General features: G+C 44.0%; 1 protein-coding gene across 2 annotated transcripts; it reads right to left on the bottom strand.

The window, feature by feature from the left end:
* Positions 1-406: 406 nt before the first annotated feature.
* On the bottom strand, positions 407-22,528 carry ric1 (RIC1 homolog, RAB6A GEF complex partner 1). 2 transcript variants are annotated; one of them, XM_058064286.1, is made up of 27 exons: positions 21,919-22,528; positions 18,542-18,649; positions 13,405-13,484; positions 13,186-13,293; positions 11,348-11,493; positions 11,133-11,269; positions 8,517-8,608; positions 8,112-8,200; positions 7,011-7,155; positions 6,805-6,853; positions 6,538-6,726; positions 6,234-6,473; positions 6,113-6,151; positions 5,926-6,036; positions 5,429-5,518; positions 5,198-5,358; positions 4,985-5,123; positions 4,791-4,907; positions 4,293-4,700; positions 3,799-4,110; positions 3,575-3,733; positions 3,252-3,388; positions 2,626-2,906; positions 2,344-2,550; positions 1,947-2,124; positions 1,677-1,865; positions 407-1,342 (listed from the first exon to the last, which is right to left on the bottom strand). In XM_058064286.1, the coding sequence occupies exons 1-27, from the start codon at positions 22,057-22,059 to the stop codon at positions 1,003-1,005; spliced, it is 4,392 nt and encodes a 1,463-aa protein (XP_057920269.1). In that variant the 5' UTR covers positions 22,060-22,528; the 3' UTR covers positions 407-1,002. The 2 variants fall into 2 exon arrangements, with proteins under 2 accessions (XP_057920269.1, XP_057920270.1); XM_058064287.1 differs by having other exon boundaries at positions 8,517-8,605.
* Between the last annotated feature and the right edge of the window lie 585 nt (positions 22,529-23,113).

Genomic DNA, 23,113 nt, shown 5'->3' with positions numbered 1-23,113 from the left:
AAATAACCCTAATAATAATAATAATGTTGACCATTACAATAACAGTCATTGCATGCTCAATACAATGTGGTAAAAAAAAAACAAGCAATCCAGCAATGCATTGTGGGAAATGAAGTTGTAGAAATCTTGTTTCTTTAGAATCCATAACATGATTTGCTAGTGTAGAAAAATAGTCCTATTGCATCATTGAAAAAATAGTATGTTTAAAACCATATGAGGTATGAAAGTATCAAACGCCTCCTCACCGCACTCCGTTTTTTTTTCTTGTCCAAAAAGTACAAAGTCCGAGGGAAATAAAGATGTTAACGGCACTCTTTTTTTGTTGTCCTTAAAAAAATAGACGAGCCATCAAGACTGAAATTCCTCCTCCTATTGAAAGCAGAGTGGATGTAATACTGAGTGGAGGAAGAACCTCCGCACACACACACACACACACACACACACACACACACACACACACACACACTGAATTTTCCATGTCTGGACAAGCCAATACAAAAATTGTCCCCAACCCTAAAAAGGTCCTCACAAAAATATGACCTCACATATTTTGGACGCCAAAGACAAGCGTATGTGCACACACACACTTTTCGTTTGAGTGGACAACCCAAAACGGCTAGATGTCAAAAGTTGCCAAATAGAAGAATACCCACACGTGCGTGCACACACACAGTTGTAGCATTTTCTTGTGTGGAACAGTCAAAATGTCCATGCAAAAAATGTCTACACAAAGAAAAATGGCCTCACAAAAGGTGGGACATCAAAAGTTGCCTCACAAAGACGTAGCATTTTCCTTGTGTGCACTACTCAAAATGTCTACAAAAGTTGGAACATCAAGCACACAAACACACCCAGCATTTTCCTTATGAGGTCACGTCGAAATGTCAACTCCAAAATACCAAGGTGGACACACACACACACACACACACACACACACACACAAAGTGTATTTTCAGGTTCCCAGGTGAGCATCCGGTCAAGGCTTCCAGGCGTCGGGGTGGTTCAAGATAAGGTGCAGTCATAGGTCCCTTCTTCCTCCCCCCGTTCCTCTGTCTGACTGGGGGCCCGGAAGTCCTCTGTGGGAGCTGTCCTTGAAAACCCGCCGGTGGGCTCCAGAGAAGGGAGCGCCAGAAGTCCCAGCGGAGCGGCGACGCACCTCCCGTCCTCGGGTCGAGCCAAAGTGGCACCCCCTGAGCCTCCCTCCACGACGCCGAGCTTAGAGCTCTGGCAGGCGGAAGGCTGGAAGGCTTCGGGCTGCACCTGCTCGGACGCCATGGAGGCGGCCATCATCAGCTGCTGTAGATGCGGCTGGATGAGGCTCAGGAAGGGTTTGTAGCCCAGGCTGGGGGGGAAATGTATTAGTAATTAAAAATACATTAGAAATAGTTTATTATATATTTATATATATATTATATATTTTATTTATTTAGGTGATGTAGTGCACTTCCTTCTGTGTTTTTTTTAAAGTTTTTTCCCCCACCAATGATGGACAATAATGCAATACAACTAAGTACTTAAACTACCAGTTGTGTTTTAGCACCCTCTGCTGGTTGTTGCCGGCACCATATTATATTTGACCTTGATTGCCTCAAGACAGTCTTGTCAATACTACTAACACTAAGTAACAAAATTCCTAACAACCAATCCAATTAACCAACTAATTGATTAGTACTCACCAGTCAGTGGAGGCCCATGTGTCGACGGCCAATAGGCCGCTTCGTATGCTCTGCGCGGTTTCTGCAGGAACTTCCGGGCTGTCGAGGAGACCAACTACCTGCTTGATGACGTTTGCATCTCGTAGGATCAAACCGATGACAATACACCACTCCAGGCAGCCCGCCTCCATAAAGACGTGCAGCAGGTACCTGAAGGCAGCACAGGAGCGTCAATTAAACACTTTTAGTTCCTTTGTGACGGGCCGGCGGCCATCTTGCGCCTCTCGTTACCTGAGCTGCACCTGCGACTTGTGCGGCCCTTTGTTGGCCAGTTCCATGGAGATGTGCTCCAGCTCGGCCTGGCTCAGACTCAGCGTGGATGTGTTCTCGTCCACCATCGTCCAGTCGCCGTCCACCACCGAGCTGCTCTCTGTTAAGTCTGTGGCTGAGCCGATGCTGTACTCCTCCACTAGGGAGGGGGACAAAATCGTTTAGGAAAGGCCTTGGAGCAGAACGATGGTTAGGATGTACGTACAAAGTAACTGTCATAAAAGTTAAAACATAACCAGTATAAAGTATACTATAAAGTAACTGATGCTCCGTTTATATATACTATTTATTTCAATATGATTAACGATGTAGCCTTGGTGGAGAGCCAATGAGAGACATTCCAGTGGAGTCTACTAACCTTTGTTGGTGAGAAGCGACAGGAAGGCGTCGTACGTTTGCGGGGAGTGTCGGGTGGAGTTAGCGGACGAGGCGGCGTCCATGTCTTTGCTCGTCTGGCTGAGGCCATCCATCCAGGTGCGATTGGTGGGAGCCACTGGCGGTGGTGCCGTGTCCATGTTCAGCAGGCTGTCAGCGGACTGGGATTTTAGAAGCCGTGTGCTCAGGACTGAGAAGCGCAAAACAAAATGTCGGCAAATGCTGTTTTCGAATGGCGTCAGAATGGAATGCCTGTGTTCCTCACCAGGAGGGCAGCGTCCGTTCTTCAGCGGCGAGCTGAGGTTCCCCACGGGAATAACAGGGAATGGCCACAGGAAGTCCTTGTGGAGTCTCTTCAGGGCCAGGACGTAATCGTCCACACGGGCTACACGGTTCCTCTCGCGGCACAACCAACTAATAAGCTCGAATCCCAGTTGTGCAGAGAAGCATCCTAAGTCTCGGAGGCGGACCTGCTCCAGGAGGTGGCGTGCGTGGCGCCAGAGCATCATGTCGATGTACATGTTCTCTGCACATTCGCCGTCACGCCTGGCAGGAAGCAAAACAGAAAGAACACTGAAATGATTCCTTGTTTAGAGTAACATATACATTAGAGACATTTTATTTAGTTTATTTTAAGATGTGTAGCGAAGCCTGCTTTGTTACCCTCTAAAAATATATATTTTTTTTTAAAGCAGGCTGTGCTTCATACTGTGTCTTGAAATATCTTAAAATCAGTTACAGACTCCTAGCTGTGAGGTCTGCGCTCTAACCACTCGACCGCCGTGCAGCCCTACCTTACTAAAATGTGAGTGCAATGTTAGCATTGTAGCTCCCATTGTTATGTTCGTGTTAAAACCGGTAAAAAAATAGTATCATATGCGATCTTCATACCCTTTACTTGAAGGTCCAGTGGGCATGCTGAAGGTCTTCTGTAGGTTGAATTTACCCACGGTGACGGAATCTGCTGACTGAGACAAACTGATGCTGCGATTCCGGAAGAACTCAAATCCGCTGGTTGAGCTGGGCTCCTTTAGAGCAAACAAACAGGAACACCTTTACAGTAGTCCCTTGTTTATCATGGTGAATTGGTTGCAGCATAGAAAACCTGTTTACCATCTTCTAAATGAATTAATACCCATATAGTCACCTTTACATCATCAATATAGTCAGCATATAGTCAGTTCTCATATTCCACATTGTGCACTTGGACATACCTGTGTGGTGGGTGTAGGGGGCGGAGTCTCCATCTCCCCTGAGCCAATGGCCTTGAGGAAGCGGATCATGTGACGACAGAGGTCCCACTTGCCCTGCTCAAGCGCCGTGTTGAAGAGCAGCGTGGCATGCTGTCTGCTCACGGCCGGAACCTCCATGTTCTTCACAGGTGGAAAAATTCGAGTCAGTTAAGAATATTGTTTGCTAGCATTCACAGGCGCCATACCTGCAGGATGATCAAGTAGGAAGCCGCAGTGTCCAGATCTTGAGCCATGAGGCACTCTTCGAACAGATCCTTGGGGTTCCCCACGGCGGCAAACAGGTAGTTCCACAGAGCGTACTCCGTCTTGCGGGCGCAGTGCACAATGGTCTGGAGGAAGAGCGGGAACTCTGTGATGAACTTGGCTACGGTGGGTAGCAGAGGATCGGGGATGGGCTCCCGAGAGGTTGCCTCCTCCTCCAGGACCACGTGGACCATGAGCTCCATGACGTGAGGGAAGTAAGGGAGGGAGGCGCACGACTGGGCCAGCATCAAAGCCTGTAGGGACGGGATTCAGATTTGAATACCCTCTCTCCAATTGTTGCCTTCCAATTCACACCCCACCATTTGTGATTAAAAAAAATAAACTCCCTAGCTATAATTTAAAAATTTCTGGTAAGTAAATTTGAAAATATGTTTCATCCTTGGCATAAAGTGCTTTTATTTAAGCCTGAACTTACCTGTTCCCCCAGGTTACGAACAAGCAGCTGCCTCAAGATGTGATGGAGGTAGATCTGTGAGGTCCTCTCTACAGTGCAGAAAGGAAACAGCGCCTCCAGTGGCTCAGAGGAGCCCTGCAGCCCGTCATACAACACTGTCTCGTTGGTGGCGCCGAGCACCAAGGCATCCTCAAACAGCACGGCCAGAGGGTAGATGTTGATGTGGAAGGGCAACATGATGCGTCGGGATAGGAAGGAGTGGGGCTTGCGGTGGTCACGGGGGAAGAGCGGCATCCACACCTTCATGCCCGCTTCGCCGCAGGAGAGCCACAGGGCCTCCAGGAGGTGGCGCTTCTTTCTGTCTGAGCGGCAGGTGGTCCAGACGTTCTCCACACACTGAGCGAGGACCACTGGGGGGCAAAATGGTAGCTAGGACAGAAAGACGGAGGGATCAGTGAGTCAGCGACGGTGAGCTTGTGGTTGATGACCACAATGTACCACACCGGGCAACTGTCTTACCAGCTTCTTGTTGTTGGCAGGTGTCTCCTTCTCTCGTACCTGCGGTCCTGAACGGTCCCTCTGTAGCATTATTAACTGACCAGCCAGATTCAACATGATGCTCTCCGCCATGCAGGCCTGAGGTGGACCAACACAAATGACCAAGGTACGGCTACATTTCAATATCTGGGGTGTTTTTTTCTGGAATAACTTACCTGCTGCGGGGCTTTCAACGTGATCCCGGTCTCCGTGCGTACTGATGTGAGGGTTACTGAGACCACCAAACCAGGGTGAGGGATGTAGCGGGACATGGAGACTTCCTGCAGCATCTCTACACTTACAGTCGGTTTTGGACTAGAACATGAAATAAGAGTTAATATAACATAAGTCACATGGCCAAAACAAAAGTACTGGGACACATCTCTTACCCATCGTTCCTTCTCTCTATGCTATAGAGGCAGATGGAGCAGTCGGCTCTGAACAGGATGACCATGTCTCGGAAAACGTTGAGGAGTAGCGTGTCGGAGTGCAGCTTGGTGACTGAGGCGAAAGCGTTGTCCAGGTTGGATGAGCGCTGATATAGCCTCAGCTAAGTGGGGTACAAAATCGCTATGGTGAAACCACAACACCTCAAAGCAGATGGGAGAATAAGGTCTCACCTGCTCTTGCTGGTCTGTGAAGTTATAACAGGCCACCACCACAAAGTCATTCCACCAAGCCAGACCGCCTGTCACAGTCATGTTCTGCTCCTTTGGGGGAATCAAACAGACTATGGATTATATTTCTGAGCTTCCAGCAAGCATTTTTATTACAGCATGTATAAACACGCAAATGTGGCCCGCAGGTCACTAGTTTGAGGCCTCAGCAAGGTACTTGTCATCTTGGGGGTGTGTTTGGGTTCCTTGGACACCAGCTTCCCACGTTTGACAACATCAGTACATGTTCAGAATTTACGTTTCCACTTAATTAACTGCAAACCCCCAGTGTGGACAGCACTCATGCAGCCCTGGAATGTGACACTACCACCACCTGGCTGACTAGTTAAAATGATCTTGTTGTGTTTTGATACTGTTATACAAGCTGTACTCTGACTACTACTAATAAAAACGTTTTGACAGATGCTGTATATTCCAAATATCTGCACTCCTTGACGTACCTGAGTAATGTTCCCAAAGAGTTTCCACTTCCTTGTGAACAAAGAGTAGTGTGCAAAGCCTCGTCGCCCTGCGACGGCCATGCACTGCCCAGTTGTGTCGATGGCTGCAAACTGCACACAAAAAAATCACCATAGCATAAAGCAAATGAAGGCTGTATTACCCACTACTTAAGGTACAGTGCCTTACCCGTATAGGCCAGTTGCTCTCTAGGTATGTGCTATGGATCTATAGTATAGTGTATAGTGAAAAACATACAATTAATAACAATGAATGCTGACAAGAGACGGAACGTCACTGAATAACTTACCTGGACCACATGCCAGTGCTTGTGGCCTAGTAAAGTGCTGAGTCCCTGGGAAAGGGGAGAGTTGGGGTGGTGGTGGTGGTGATGATGATGATGGTGGTGGTGCGATGGGCTGCCGTCATGCGGGTGCAAGCGTGTGTGCTGTTGCTGCTGGGTCTCAGAGCTGCCGTGTGCCTGTGCAGGGTCGCCACAGGTCAAGTAAAGGCGGTCCTCGCCGTGCAGCAACACCTGCTCCTGGTTACTCTGTGCAGAAAGAACCGGTTATGTCTTGACTGGACAGCGAATGCATCATGCGTTGCTGGCTTACCGTGCAGGGATTGACGGTGAGGGCGCTCTTGATGAAGTGAAATTGCAGGATCCCGGCCTGCATGGGGAATTGGGGGGGTGACACAGTCTCCTCCTCTTGCTGCTGCTGCTGCTGCTGCTGCTCCTGTTGCTTCCTCTTTACGCTTTTGGTGGGCAGCACCCACAGGTGGTAGCCCTCTGCACCCCAACTCTGCACCATAGGCATTTTTCAGTACGCTAAAGAATCCAAATACACTACTATATAAACAAATGGCCAAAAGGTACAAACCATAGAGCTGATTTTAAGGGGATCCTTCTTGGTGCCATCAGAGCGATACCTGAACGAGAAAACCGAGCAATCAACAATGTTCCACTCCTGTCCTTAAAGGGGGCAATAATCTGCATTACAAAATGCCTGACTGCCAAACAAGTCTAAGAAGAAGTAGCTATGCTGGAAGTGTCTGTGCGTGTTTGTGTTCAGGTACGTCCACGCACGCAAAGTCTTCTCCGAGAGTGCAGATGAGCTGAGCTCCGAAGACGCTCCACAGCGACAGGCCGCCACACTCCCACGTAACCATGGCAACACTATAGTCAGGAGACCAGCAGATGAGCTTGACTGGACCCGTCTTGTTGTAGATGTCTATGGGAAGAAGTTAAGATAGATATAAAAATAAAAAATAAAATTGGTTAAAAAAAAAAATACTGTAGAACAGGGGTCTCAAACACGCGGCCCGCGGGCCAAATGTGGCCCCCGCCTTAATATGAAAGTTTAATGTTAGTGCGGACCGTGCAAGTTTGATATGGATGCTGTATGGTATCATGTACCCAGAAAAAATTATTACGTTTGATTAATGTTCATGTTAAAGGTTAAATAACTGTTAATAGTTATCCTCCCTATCCATGTGGAAGTGGTAAGTTTTTGGCTATTTAAGTTTAAAAGGAAATAACTTGAAGGCTACCGTTTAGGTCGCTAGCTCTCTAGTTTGCGAGTTAGCATGTGTCTCAAGACCCTGCAGTTGCGCAATATGTTGTAAATAAAAAAAAGAGTATAAATGTGACTATAGTCGTGTTTTGTCATGTCTACAGGGCTCTAATAATGCTTTGTTAATATTAATCTGAAAAAAATAATTTATCTACCCACCAACTATATGTGGTTTCTTATTTGCCATTTTTTTTATTGTTATTATTATTTATTTATTACTGATTGATTGATTTTCTTTATTCTTGATTTGTTTATTTATTTTTCATCTTATTTTGTGAAGAAAAATAAAAAGTAAGATATTTGAGAACAGTGGAATGTTTTATCAGAGCTTTTCTTGTAGAAAATTGGAACCAAACCAAAGTTTTTTAAATTTTCTTGTTTTTAATTAATGCGTTTTTTGGGTTTTTTTGGAAAACCTGATGCAGCCCAGTCTCACCCAGACCCCAGCTCCAGTGGCCCCCAAGTAAATTGAGTTTGAGACCCCTGCTGTAGAAGAATATGCAACGTTTAATGGGTTAAAATTGAAACATGTTCTAAGCTCCACTAGGGGAAGCTGTGTCATGATAGGACTGCTGAGGAGGTGTTGGAGAGAAAGAAATGAGACTAGTGGATACCTGGGTAGTGTTTTGGGGTGAGCTCCAGCTTGTGGGAGAGCTGCATAGATCCTGTTGCGGTGTCAATCATGTAGACCAGCACTGAGCCGCTGTAAAGGGAGGCTGGATTAGTCCACATTTTGATGATTTTGATATATGAAAATAAGTCATACTGTATGTGCAGACAATAACGGGACACACAAAGAGTACAGTATAACAGAGGGAGCGAGAGAGGGAGAGATGCCTGTCCAACTGGCAGATGTCCAGTGCAGCGAGACATTTCTGACAAGCACACGCTAGGGAGCCTGGGCAAACATAGGCTGACACACACTGGACACATACTGCACGCTCAACAATCCCCCTCTGTGGCACACGAGCAGACAAGTTCCAACACTGCATTGTGATGCACACAAACGACCGCCTTACCTGGCACATCCAAATGCCATCACTCTGTATTTGTTGTTGACAGCCACGCAGGTGCCGTCGCTCACATCTGCGGCCCACACGCCTTGCAGCTGCTGGACATAAAGGAGTTTGGATTTAGGAATTAAATAAAACGAGAGTGGTTATTGAGGGGTGGATGGAACATTGAGATGAATGACAAACAGGAAGTTAGTGTCTCGCAACAAATATGCGATTAAGAGTTGACTTAAGAGGGGAATCTGGAGAGGACAGAGTTTTCTAACAAGCGCAGACCTCCGCCAAGGTCGAGCAGTAATGTCAGACAGGGGTATCAGGCCCCCCCTGCACCTCCGTATTGAGAATTGTATTGTTTTAGGTTTGGGCTCACAGTGTTGGATATGACATACAGACATACTAATTACCACCAAAGCATTTCCTTCCTAGTTACTTTTGCAGGAAGGAATTTAGCTATGGCTGCTATACAATAATATCCCACATACTTCAAAACACTACATACTCCAATTTTCTTTGGGGAAATAAATCCTGAGTGAGCATTTCGCTCTATGACTTTGAGCTTTCCTTCGCTCTCCGTTGTCTTTTCTCTTCTAGCATCCTGATTTTGTTCTTTGCGGGGTGCCCAGTCACGGAACATCTCTCCAGAAATTGCTGTGATATCAGAGCTGGAAATGACTTGATCATTTCTGTTTCAAACACAGCTTGACTTGATAAAAATGCTGAGCTTCCTTGTGATGCTGTGTTTACACGAATTACAAGTTCGCTGGGGGCTGCACGGTGGTCGAGTGGTTAGCGCGCAGACCTCACAGCTCGGGGACCAGGGTTCAATTTCACCCTCGGCCATCTCTGTGTGGAGTTTGCATGTTCTGCCCGTGCATGCGTGGGTTTTCTCCGGGTACTCCGGTTTCCTCCCACATTCCAAAAGCTTAATTGGTGACTCCAAATTGTCCATAGGTATGAATGTGAGTGTGAATGGTTGTTTGTCTATATGTGCCCTGTGATTGGCTGGCCACCAGTCCAGGGTGTACCTCGCCTCTCGCCCAAAGACAGCTGGGATAGGCTCCAGCACCCCTGCGACTCTCGTGAGGATAAGCGGTAGAAAATGAATGAATGAATGAATGAACAAGTTCGCTGGCTACTTCCCTGTCCTGTGTCTTTTGGAGCTGAAATTGCATGCAGAGTAAGACAACTTCATACATGTCTGTGCTAATATTGAAAGTCCTCCCTGCTTCTCATGCCCCCGCCTACTATTTCAGAAGCACTGATTTATGCTATCAGTGGGAATCACACGCATCACACTCTGCTGACAACTTCTTTTATTGGAAATTAATGAGTTTAAGTCTAAAGAGTTTAAGAGTTCAAGCTCCCGCTCTACTGGAATCAGATATGTTGCATCTCATTGCATACAGCAAAGTCAGTAACAGACATACCCATTATAACTCTCCTCCGCCTGTCACTCAATGGATGACAGAGAGGACCCTGTGGCCACGGGAGGGAAAAGCCTCACACTTGCACAGCAATATTAGCGACACCTTTTGGGGTCTGAAAAGTCAAAGTCAATTGGAAGCACTGAGATGCACAACTGCTCTAAGCGAAAATGCTAATTTGATTGGCTAGTGGCGTCATGTGGGGCACTGTGCCAGATCAAGGCTTTAAGAAAATGTTACCCAGAAGATGCAGAAGGTGACAGACATGCATGCATGGAACTTTTAACTTTTGCCCACAGTATTAATCATTTTCCAGCATAAGTTTCCAGGACATTTGACCTTTTTTCCTAATTTCCCATGTTTTCCATGACTGGAAAAATGGTCAGTCGTTTTCCCTGCTTCACTTCTTTTTACACTTGCATGAGAGGTAAGAATGTAAAAATGGTCTGTGAAGTTAATAAATGTGTCATAATGGCCGAGGAATGGATTATTTATAATTGTACAAAAACACAACCGAATCAGAGGTTTATGACACCCACTTCTTCCTTGAACGTTTGCTTTTTACCTGTTTAACATTCCTAAATATTTTTCCAACAGCTACTACTGCGTGCACACACATATTGTCAGGGAATATGGCTGCATCAGAGACATTAGATCAAAAACAATTGTGTCTGCAATTAAAGCTAAAAAAAGGGTGCCTGCCACAGTGAAACTGGCTGACTCATGTTGACATAAGTGGTTTTCAAAACCAAAACCGTAAAAGCCACTGCTTTGGGACGTTCGCCACAGACATATTAGATTTTGCCTCCATGTGTACAAATTGTTATTTTGATTTGCCTGTTTTTATATGGTATTTCATACTCAAATACTTATACTTGTATACATGTGCAATTCTAAAAAAAAAACAAAAAACAACTAAATAAAATGGGTGCATTTTGTTACTTGCTGTGGTAGAATCCTGGTCCATGCTTTCATTTTGAAGCGTACTTTGCCCTGAACAGGGACTCGCATTAGTTTCTGTCAACATGTCACGACAGAAAAATATGTCGGCAGTTAAAATAGGCCTCTGATCATGTTCCTGTTATGAAGTTATGTACTGACTGCATGAGCACTGCTGTCTCATTGAGCCTCATCATGCATTCTTAGCTATAACGTGTGCATGTCAACACAAACAGGCTTTGTGTACCAGCATTCTTACATCCGCAGTGATGGTGCTGCTTAGGGGTGTGATGAATCCCAGACGTCCGTCACTCAGTACCGCAGCAAAGCCGTCCAGGGTCTCACAGTACTCCATGCAGCGGATATGAACACCTTCCAGGTCCAGAGATGGTCCACCTACACATATACAACATTCGGGATAATGAGATAACATCTTTAGCACAACGAGATTTAAATCTGTGCAGTTGGTCTCGCCTCGAGCAGACTGGAGGTCTAGAGAGAAGGGGATGGTGGTGAGGCAGATGGCCTTGCGGCCATTTCCGCCGAGCCCGTCCCAGTGCAGCACGTGGAGGTAGCCGTCTGCGGTGCACACCAGCAGCTCCTCTTGGAGGGACTGTAGACTAGTGAAGAAGCGTGAAGAAGAAATGCTGATTAACAGGGATGACATATGTATAATGTATATTCTACACTAAAGATTACAGTGTGCAAGAGTACAGGAGTTCATTGTTCATTGGGAATTACAGCTAAAGATAACACATCAGGGCCAAGAGAACTGTGCAGGGGAGGTGAATTCTCTCGGTTGAAATGTGAAAAAATAAACTTACACTCCCGCTCAACACCCACGCAAGCAAGCTGTCCCCCTTGGACAATGGCTGGGCTATATAACGGCTGTCAAATGAAGAGGGCGGATGATGAGACGTTGGAGACGAACACAATGGGTGACGGGACAGATACAATGTAAGAAACATAGCTGCAGGAGGATATGAAGTGACAGTTCTCTTGTCAGCAAATAAAGAGGATGTAATGAAAAGGCAAGCATTGCATTTGTACATTTATGTGGACTCTATGTGTCAGGTCACGTGATTTGGAGTGTGGGCTGCTACGATTACAAATTAACAAGACGAACGTTGACAAAATAGCCACAAGCTGCTTTCTTCTCATCCGACGGAACAGATGCCTGTGTTTTTAATCAGTAACCCTGCTGGTGCATGCTTAACTACAGATCAGGGTTGCTTTGTTAATGCGTTCACCACACAGGATGGAGAAACACTGCATGAGCATGCGGCATACAGTCTAGTGCGGGGATCTTGAACTGGCGCCGCACGGACCGGAAGCCGGTGAGTTCAGTTCAAAACTCGGCCTTTAAAAAAAGCAGAGCGCTCCTTCAACATCAGGGCTCGACAATAACGATGTACCGATGGCCCGGGGCAAGTTAAAACAAAATTCGGGCAAGTAAATCCAATCAGTGATATTCCCGTCGGGCAAGTGCACTTTGGCATGCATACTGCCAAGAGTTTTTTTTTTAAAAGCGGTTCTTGTTGGGTGTTGGTAAAACACGGACTGCGTAATTCCGGTGGTAATTTGCAAAGCAATCCTTGCAAATCTTAAATGGACCGATCAGAATCGTTTATTTAGACCGCGGTCCGCAGTCCGCGTTTTACCCACACCCGTTCTTGTTCGCGATCAACGAATCAGCGATTGTTTGACTAGGAAAACATCTATCATGGCGTCCCTGCCAACGTGGTCTAATTCTTCAAGAACTTCTGAAGGAAAACAGCAAAAGGTGATGAAACAGTGCCTCCTAAACAAGTATTTTATTAGCGGCAGCAAATCAAATGATGGCACAGGTGAGTGAATCACATTGCTGTGACAATTTGAAGTGGTCACAATGAAACACCACCGATTAGATCCAATATCAAGTGCTGATTTTGCACAGGCTACAAAATCTAGCGCTTCCATTTCTCTGTGTATTTTTCTCACCTTTGCTTCACAAATTATTGTTTGACCACTGAGCATTTTTTTTCTGGATTAAAAACACTTAGTAGTACACAAATGTGTCTATTCAATAATGTTTCATTGTGGTGCACAACTTGCATATATAGCAGGGGGTCCTGCGGTCCCAGTATCGGTCTGTGGGAGTGGCATTGTGTGCCATAAAGGATCTTTGTCTAGTCCTGGTCTATTCTAATACTACAACATATCAGATCGATCAACAGCTAGATCACTAGACTCGTGTGTCGAATGGAACAGACGCAACAAAGATTCATAGATAAGGTCAGTGATTACATAAAAAAAAAAAGTCAGCAACCTACCTGGTGATGGGGGCCTCCAGATCAACAGGCTTCTTTATCTCGAGTGACAAAGCGGGGGCACACTGCTCCTCCTTATAACCCGGGGTTACCTTCACGCGAGGGCTCCCCCTGTTCAAACACATATGATAAGAATAACACGCAAGAACAGATATGTCCTGACGTGCCCACATCTGTCTGCTAGTGTGTCATTTAGGAATGTCAAACAATGATTGCACTTACTTTGGGTAGACCGGCTCATAGAGGTACTTGTCATCCCCGCCGCCCAGCACGGAGAACAGTAGAATGTAGCCTTTGGCAGTCTGGGGAAAACGCAAACACAAACCTGAAGACATTTTACTTTCTTCTTATTGTAGAAAAAGTCAATCATTGTTTCAAGGTGCTTCTTCAGTCTAAAAACTATAAACATGGGGGCCATGTGGAAGTTTGATTTTAGAGGTATGTCACACGCATCTTCAGTTATGACTGATAACATGCAGCATAGCACAAATCCTGTGTACGATACACACAGGAGGACAAACTCAAGTGCTGGCTACTCACAAACCCACTTTGTATAATGTCAAAACATAGCCTTTAAATGACATTTGTCTATAGATGTCTTAAATACACATTGAGAGCAAATGTGGCAAAAATCTGTAAAGCTTAAGTTCCAACCGCTGCAATAGCCAGTGTTTGAATAGCATTTACTGAAGGAAAAAAAATAGTTGGCAGAGCTTTGGGATTTATTTTAAGATGCTTGTTTGGTTAGAAAGTTGTCCTCCGTGAAGTGGTGAACTTATAGCTTTTTTTTCCAGCGATTTCCTGCATGACAGTACTTGTTGGTAGAAGATCAGAACGTTACCACAGCCAAGATAAAAACCAGAAGCTTGTACCAGAGGACCAGAGCCAAGTGGGTTCTGCAGAACCAATCAATGGCCTACAAAGCAAGTGGTGAGTTACAGTACAAAGACTATCAAACTTTGTTTCATAGTTCACAATACTATCTGACATGCCAAGCAGAGGTCTGAAAAGGTGATTGTACGACCAACAGGGTTGTTTTGTGACCCGATTACGTCAACTAAGCAGAAACCGAACCCTCAGCAAGTGGTTTTGTGGTTCTTTTCACGAATTATATAAAAGCTGCATTGTGAGCTTCCTCTCAGTCATAAAATATTAGACGGCAACAGTGTGACGGGGCTGACACGATGCAGAGAAGCATCCAAAAAAAAAAAGCAATCTCTGTATTTTTATTATCGGAAAGACTGTTACAGAACTGCTGACTGTGACCAAAATCACGTGTTACATTTGTGCATTTGGATATACAATATATACTTTGCAAAAATATGACCTATAAACACACAACAGGAATGTGCTGTTTTTTTTAGAATTGGCTACGAACTTCATTCTATCTGTGATTAATTGCAATTAATTATGAATTAACTATGGAAAAAAATTGATTTATTAAAATTATTTCCGGCTGCACGGCAGTCAAGTGGTTAGCGCGCAGACCTCACAGCTAGGAGACCAGGGTTCAATTCCACCCTCGGCCATCTCTGTGTGGAGTTTGCATGTTCTCCCCGTGCATGCGTGGGTTTTCTCCGGGTGCTCCGGTTTCCTCCCACATTCCAAAAACATGCTAGGTTAATTGGCGACTCCAAATTGTCCATAGGTATGAATGTGAGTGTCAATGGTTGTTTGTCTATATGTGCCCTGTGATTGGCTGGCGACCAGTCCAGGGTGTACCCCGCCTCTCGCCCGAAAACTGCTGGGATAGGCTCCAGCAACCCCTGCGACCCTCGTGAGGAAAAGCGGTAGAAAATGAATGAAAATTATTTCCCTCACAATATGACCTATAATAAGATCATAATAATATTTGTGATTATTATCATAATAATAATAATAATAATAATATGACCAGCTTCTGTTGTGGCCATACCCCAGCTAAAATGTCCAAAAGGCATTTATTAAAACACACAAGTATGAGTATCAGTCTTATTTTCTTATTATATGTATTATATATTATATTGGGTAATGTGTGTAACAGTGATTATAGGGGGCACAAAGGCACAAAGGACGTTCCTTGTCAGCTAACTACAAAAACAGACATGAGATGACATTTCTTGGCGTAGTCACAGATGCAGATAAACTCAGACAGGAAGTGCTTGACTACAAAAACAGACATGAGATGACATTTCTTGGCGTAGTCACAGATGCAGATAAACTCAGACAGGAAGTGCTTGTCATTGTCTGCCGAGGACCCTTCAGGACACACACAGGGGAGTCCGACAGTCTTTTCTTAAATCTATAAAATAACCCACGAGATGCCAGGCACCTTCAACTTCCTTTGCTTTTATGCCATGTGACAAGGCCACATTAAGTGTTGACCTAATCCTGTGAAATGCAGAAGCGACTTGGGACTTGCAAGCAGCAGAATCAGCCAAACCGCCAAGTCAGCAGAGAAAAGTGACGGCACTCCGAGTCCTCTTCTGCATGTTTGAACAGGCTCCGCAGGTCAACAACGCGCATGCCTGTGCGGACGTTCAAAGTCATACCCTTAAGTGAACTATAGGAAGACTTTCTTAAAAGGGGGACAAGTAGTCAAACAGGAGGCGAGACAGTGGCTGCCGATGTTGATTTTGACGAATCACTGATTACTAAACAATTTAATTTATAATCTATACATGGCTAAAAATTCTATAATACATGCTTCTCTGTATGCGAAAACGGCAAATTCTCGGTTGCTGAAAAAACCCTCAGTGAAAAAAATGTTCCATAGTGCCTGTGCATAACTGTATAATAACATAGAAGGGACCATTTGGGCCAAGAAACCGGATGTGAAGCTACTATGTAAAAGAGTAGTGCATCGCGTCTTGACCCCGACCACATAAACATATGCTCACATATGGATTAATCAATACAAATACGGCCATATGAGCAGTCTTAGCAAGGGGTTCTGTGGGGGGGATTACATTTGCCTTAGGGGCTTCACAGGGTGTGAAGAGGCAAACATCTGTGAAACAGCTGGTCGGGAGCACCAGGACTAAAAGAGTTCACTTTTGAATTAAACAACAATGTTCGCAAAGGGAAACACTGTAGTCCAGGGGTCTCAAACTCAATTTACCTGGGGGCCACTGGAGCTAGGGTCTGGGCAAGGCTGGGCCGCATCAGGTTTTCCAAAAAAAAACCCGCATTTATTAAAAACAGAAAAATATACAAACTTTTTCAGTGCTTTGGTTCCGATTTTCTACAATAAAAGCTCTGATAAAACATTCCACTGTTCTCAAATATCTTCATTTTTATTTTTCTGCACAAAATAAGATGAAAAATAAATAAACAAATCAAGAAAAGAAAATCAATCAATCAGTAATAAATGAATATAATAATAATAAAACGGCAAATAATAAAAACTTAAGAAACCACATATAGTTGGTGGGTAGACAAATGGTTTTTTCAGATTAAAATTAACAAAGCATTATTAGAGCCCTGTAGACCTGACAAAACACGACTATAGTCACAGTTATACTTTTTTTTATTTACAACATATTGCGCAACTGCAGGGTCTTGAGACACATGCTAACTCGCAAACTAGAGAGCTAGCGACCTAAACGGTAGCCTTCAAGTTATTTCCTTTAAACTTAAATAGCCAAAAACTTACCACTTCCACACGGATAGGGAGGATAACTATTAACAGTTATTTAACCTTTAACATGAACATTAATCAAACGTAATAATTTTTTCTGGGTACATGATACCATACAGCATCCATATCAAACTTGCATGGGCCGCACTAACATTAAACTTTCATATCAAGGCGGGGGCCTCAAACTAGTGTCCTGCGGGCCACATTTGGCCCGCGGGCCACATGTTTGAGGCCCTGCTGTATTCTTTTTCTGAATCAGCTTTGGAATAGATACAAGTTTTGTCTATGAGCATGCTCCATGAGAGCACAGTGACTTCAGTGACCTTCAAGCACTAAAACCATCCCATACGTCCATCCTTGAATGCTTGTGGCAACTTGGAATTACCTTGGGGCGTTCCCTGATATATATACACAGAATAATAGTGAGGCAAGGCGAGCGTTCCCTGGTATTTTTAACTCCCGCCGCCGCCGCTGCTGCCTGTTGTTTTTGGCTGAGCCCAGCTGGAACTGGGCCTGACCTTCTTCCTCAGACGCATTCACGACATTCATTTGTGTGTATTTTAGCCCACAAGTATGGAAACAGAAAAAAAGTGGTGGGCACGAGGCACACCCAGAGCAGGACACCAAAAGATGCCAAGATACGATGTGATTAAGGTACAAACAACAAAACGTGAGCGGCATTCCAATGGAGCATAAAGAACCTGAGTGTACTGTTGCCCCTTTAAACACCCCATAATGTGTTTTGTTTGGTATGCAAAAAAATAAAAATGCAGTGCGTTTTACAACACACTGCACATCTAGGCCGAATGAATCTGATGATGCATGAAAACGCCAAACAGAACCGCAGATGGAAAAACATCTCCGCCAACCTCACATACTGATTCAAGTGAGATAACATGCCCACTGAAAACAACTACACAAATTCCAACATATGGTGCATTTTATTTGCCTTCCTGATTATTTCATCTTTGTCAGCAATTCTGCAGAGGTCATGTTTGTTACCTTGTATTACATCACTACATAGTTATTATCAGTAGACGAGTAGTACTGTAGATAAGGAGTACAAGTCATTGATGCGGTCACACAAAGCATCAAGGGTCATCAACCCAAACTATTAGGGCTCCTGCTGTACGCATTCACCAGCTACCACAACTGTTACGCCATTTTGGGGTCCTGCTGGAACAATGAGTGTGTGAGGAACAATGAGGTTTCGCCCCCCATCTCCTTGAGCACCAGTGAGCCACGGAAACAATGTGGGGAAAAAAATATTTTGCAGTATGTCTGCTGCACGACCTGCCCTATAATAGAATAATATAATGATGGGCGTGGCCAAACAGCTCATTAGTATTAGAGGTACAGACATACAAAAAGGTGTGTTCCTTTGTAGTGCCAACGAAAAGCACTTTTCAACCGTCTAAATTCCAGCATCAATATGACTAAGAATGAGGTACCTTTATTCTAGTTTTTAACAATGGAACATTCCAGACAATAGAACCAACCGAACCTGTGGTGAAGATCAGACAAAGAAACACTGTTAAAAGCCTCTGAACTTTCAAACAGAGGCTTTTATGAGCCAACAGCAGGTTAAACGCCTCAATGGAGAGTTTTGATGGACATTTATGACGGTCCTTCTTTGCTTTTTATTCGTTGCATGTTGCTCTTTTGGACTGACTGCTCTGCATAAAATAGGATAAAGACTTCCAAGTCAAAACATAATGTAGCATTGTCATGTGCACTTACCGCCACGGCGATCATGGAGTCATCGGGTTTCCATTCCGCCTTCTGGTAGAAGCCAAACTGTGCGACTGCCTTGGCAGACTCAATGTAGCTCACAATCAAAACACTGGGCTGCAGAAAAAGAAAATAATTGCATTAAAATAGGCTGCAGGTCACACATACATGACTGGATGGAATAAAAAACATTGCAGAATCTTGTAAACATAAATATATGAACATTTCAGGGGTCATTTGGTACAAACTGGAGTAAGAAAACAAGTCATGTCTGGAATCTATTTAGAAGGCAACACCTGCACAGTGAACTTGATGCCCTGCCTTGCAGTCCGCTCCCACCACCATATTGAATGTGTCAATATGTCAATCATTTTGATATTGTGCCATTTCTACCAATGACAAGCTTTAGCATTCATGTCTTTTAAACAAAGCAAAACAGATTTTCTGCAGACCAAGGGCAAAGAAATCTCCAGCTGTATAACATGAGACTGTAAGCCGATACGGCTCCATCTTTGGTTTCTGTGCTGCATGATTAATACTTTATAATGTCACCTGCACGGGCAGAGCTGATTAACTCTTATTATACAGTGCGACAATAAAGTTATACAGGTTGCACTGTTTGAAGCCAATGCAGTTCTTGAGCAGAAACATCGTACGCCTTATGGCTGCATGTGTGAGAATGGAACACGACTAAGCTACTGTGCAACATGGATTAGTAATAACACCCTGAATGAACTGACTGTGGGCTGAGCCTGTGGTGCTGGCTTGAGTTCAGGACTAAAGGAGATTGAAATAAAAGATTTGAGGGGGAAAGACAGTGACTATAAAGCAGGAACGAAAAACAAGGGAACAGTAATTCAAGTAAAAACGGTTGTTTGTTATGGTGAAATGTTTGTAATGTGCATGCCAGGACAGTAGTTGGCGATGTTGGCTGACGGATACACATCTTTAGGAGACTGACAAGCATATAATGGTATGAAAATGTGATTGCCTCCTAAACCTAATAACTGTTTGGGCAACCCTTTGCAGCAACAACTGCAATCAAGCATTTGTGATATCTTGCATGAGTCTCTTAAAGCGCTGTGGAAGAATTTTGGCCCACTCATCTTTGCAGAATTGTTGTCATTCAGCCACATTGGAGGGGTTTCTAGCAGGAAATTATTATGTATTTAAATACATACCACAGCATCTCAATAGGATTTAGGTCAGGCCACTCTAGGCCAGAGTGTAACTTTCTGGTGTGTTGTGGATCATTGTACGCCCACAGAACCCTAGTTGGTTTAAACTTGAGGTCACCAACAGATCCCCAGACATTCTCCTTTTGGATTTTTTGGTAGACAGCAGAATTCATGGTTCCATTCATCACAGCAGGTCTTCCAGGTCTTAAAGCAGCAAACCAGCCCCAGACCATCACACTACCACCACCATATTTGACTCTACCTTAATAATAAAACGATTGATTTAAAAAGTGTGTTTTTTTAAAAAGTTGTGTTGTCATTGACTAATATTTAAATGAAAGAAGAGGGGGGTGTTGGGGGGGGCAAGAGAGGCAGGGGGAACTACTCATATTACACAACAATTGCCTAGATTTTTATTTTCTTTTAAAGTCTCATCTCGTGGACCCAATCAATCTCGACATTATCCAACAATGGATTTTACAGATCTCCACAGATCACAGTTACATCTGTGGAGAGGAGCAGGCGTTCCAAAGAGAAGATTTTTTTTTTGTACTTTTGACGCCTCACTGATAGCTGGTGAGGCCAGAGAAGCAAAACACCGACACATCCTGTGTGTGGCGAAACTTCAGGAAATAAACAGTGACCCTGATCATTGTTGAAGGTACTGAACGACTCGCTACAATAAACAATGCGCTCAGAGGCAATGTTCTAACTAATAGTATCCCCCATTTTTACTTATTACTTTACTTACTACGTTTTACAGAATACTACTTGCAATATTTTAAGTAACATAATATTGGTACCTGCCATAAAAGTGTACAGATTTGTGAATTATAATGTAACAAAGTATAGATCCTCACACTTTGAATGGTGTTTAGGTATTTATGATATTTATATTTAATCTGTAGCAGTGTTTTACGATATTTACGTTGAATCTGTTGTGCTTATATTGTACTGAGCAATATCCTGTTCTGCTGCTATTCACAAGCTTTGCTGATCAACAGTTTCTACAAACTGCAAGTTTGTTGGTCCAGAAGGTTCTGGTGGTGGAATTCCAAATTGTACTACTTTTGGTTTTTGTTGTAAAGAGATTTATTAGCAGTAGTCAACAGATACCAAAGTTACTTAAGCAGGTTCAAAGGTCGCCTAACAACAAACGTGGCTTGATAACCGCACCGGGACATAAATAGAACATATGAGCATATAATACAAGCAACAATGTTTATTATTGTCGCTTGAGGGCTGCTTCAAATATTTTGCTTTTGTTACAAAGGAGCAGCATGGTGGAATAACGATGAGCAAGCCTATTCAGGCTTTCAATCTCAGTTGGAGCATCTCTTGTGAAGCTTCTCCCGGTCTTCCATGTACTGTACCTCCTAGCATGCATGTTTGCCTACTTGAAGATTCCAAATTTGCTGTAGATGTGAACGTGCATTGTTGGTGTAGGTGGATGGATTATCAACAATTGTTTATGTCGTGATTACCTGTGAGTCTTGACATAACTTAAAACATTCCTTATGTGGACTAAGATTCAACTTGATTGATTTAGGGTGTAATTGCTTGGAAACACGCAATTGTGCAAAAACAAATGTAACTGAAGCAAATACGTTTACATTTGAAACCAAAATGAGCGAATTCAAGAAACAATACAAGCAGTTGATGTTTGCTAAATACAAGGATGAAGAGTCTTGAACCAGTCATGATGTGCTATATATATATCACTATATTGACACTTACTACGGTACACATTATGTCATTGCATGGTCATATCGAAGTACGAGGTGCATTATAAAAAAATAAATTTAAAAAAACCTTAAACTGTATTATGGAAAGCAGGAAGTGAACAAATGTAGCAATTACTGATTGTAAAAGTACCAGATGGAGGGGTAGGATTTAATAAGCTTTGCTTCTTCCTACTCCTTTTGGACATGTGGAACTGTGAACTGATTATGGGATGCACTCAATTGTAATCTGATGCATGTTCAAATGAAATAAAACCATTACCATAAAATAAATCAGTGGCCACGACAATTGAGATGCAAAAACATAATAAAGCAGAATTTGATGCCTTTACATTTGAGTCAGTAAACTTGAAAACAACCCTATAAATCCCACGTAAATACTACACGTATATGATACTAATGTAAATATACAGCAAAGAAGCCCGTGCACATTGCTGGAGCGCCATGACTTTTACTTTATACTTACCCGACTGAACCAGATGCTGAGCTGCGTCTCGGAAAGTAGGGCGAAGTAGAACCGCTGGGAGCTGGGCTGGATGTGGAAGGGCTCCTCCGCATTCCGCAAGGGACAAAGCAGCCTCCGTGGCCAGCCGGTTAGGAAATACATGATGGCCAAGTGGCTCCGGCTCAACTGGCCAAACAATGTCGCAATGCCAGACTGGTCCCTTTTTAACCCTCCACCGCTACAAGTGTTTTTAACACAGTTTCCGCATATTTGGTCGTGATCATAGGTGGAAAATAAATTATAACAGTGCGAAAGACGACAGTATTAACTGTGCTGTCTGTGGGTTCATGAACGATCAAGCTACACGGCTAGCACGGGCTAGCGGAGCCAACTTGAGGCTAATGAGCTTCCCCGAGGCAGCGGCGACTCTGAAAACAGCCAGCGGGAAAGCGGAGTAGACGCTCCAATACCCGGAGAATAGTTCCCTTAGTGATAAACGTCAGCTCCCGCCGGTTAATCAGTCCTCGCGGTGTCCGTACCGTCGGTGTTTACGGACGGCAAGACGTTCAGCTCTGACTCCTACGTGCCTCACCGACGCCATCTTTCTACTCGACGCTGATTGGCTACCGCTGCCAAAGTTTGCGTGGTGTTGACATGTGACGTCACAGCCATACTCTTGTTGCATGACAGCAGCAGCACTGACACCTAGTGGTGATGGCGGTTAGGTGTGCAAACTACATGTTTTTAACGGCATTTTCTTCAAAGATGGGAGTTTGTTTAAAAAGTGTAACGTTTTCATACACTGAACACAACACACATTTAGCCATGCAGTCAACCCTGGCTTCTGAGGACATGTGCTGCCACGGATGACAGGATCCTGGACTATGGAAGACATCCTGACCAAGAAGTCCATCTCATTGGCCTCAACTTCAGAGCAGTTGCCCTGGTGTCACACGTCATGAAGATCCCTGAAACTTATTCTGGTTCAACTGGTGCAAATCTTTATTTAAATTATACTGTAGTTTTATTGCATTAGGCTAGTCGCATTACAGTTTATTTAAGAATGTTTTTCTTCTGAAATTGAGCTCCTGCAATCATGTCATTTCCATTGTGGCTGTATCTGTCAGTCTAAGCAAGTAAATGTTTTCGGACAAAATTTGTAGTTTTTACTGTTTTCACAGTTAAAGCAGCGGTAATCAAACCCCATGCCTCAATT

Source organism: Doryrhamphus excisus, chromosome 2, assembly GCF_030265055.1.
Source record: "Doryrhamphus excisus isolate RoL2022-K1 chromosome 2, RoL_Dexc_1.0, whole genome shotgun sequence".
NCBI classification, from domain to species: Eukaryota; Metazoa; Chordata; class Actinopteri; order Syngnathiformes; family Syngnathidae; genus Doryrhamphus; species Doryrhamphus excisus.
This window is presented reverse-complemented; position numbering and strand designations above follow the sequence as displayed.

Excerpts from the sequence above, each read along its gene's own strand:
- ric1 (XM_058064286.1), bottom strand. The coding sequence starts at position 22,059 with ATGTATTTCCTAACCGGCTGGCCACGGAGGCTGCTTTGTCCCTTGCGG. Across the intron at positions 6,854-7,010 it reads ACTCTCGGAGAAGACTTTGC|GTATCGCTCTGATGGCACCA; the intron begins GTGCGTGGACGT and ends TTTCTCGTTCAG. Across the intron at positions 3,734-3,798 it reads CCTACTTGATCATCCTGCAG|AACATGGAGGTTCCGGCCGT; the intron begins GTATGGCGCCTG and ends CCACCTGTGAAG.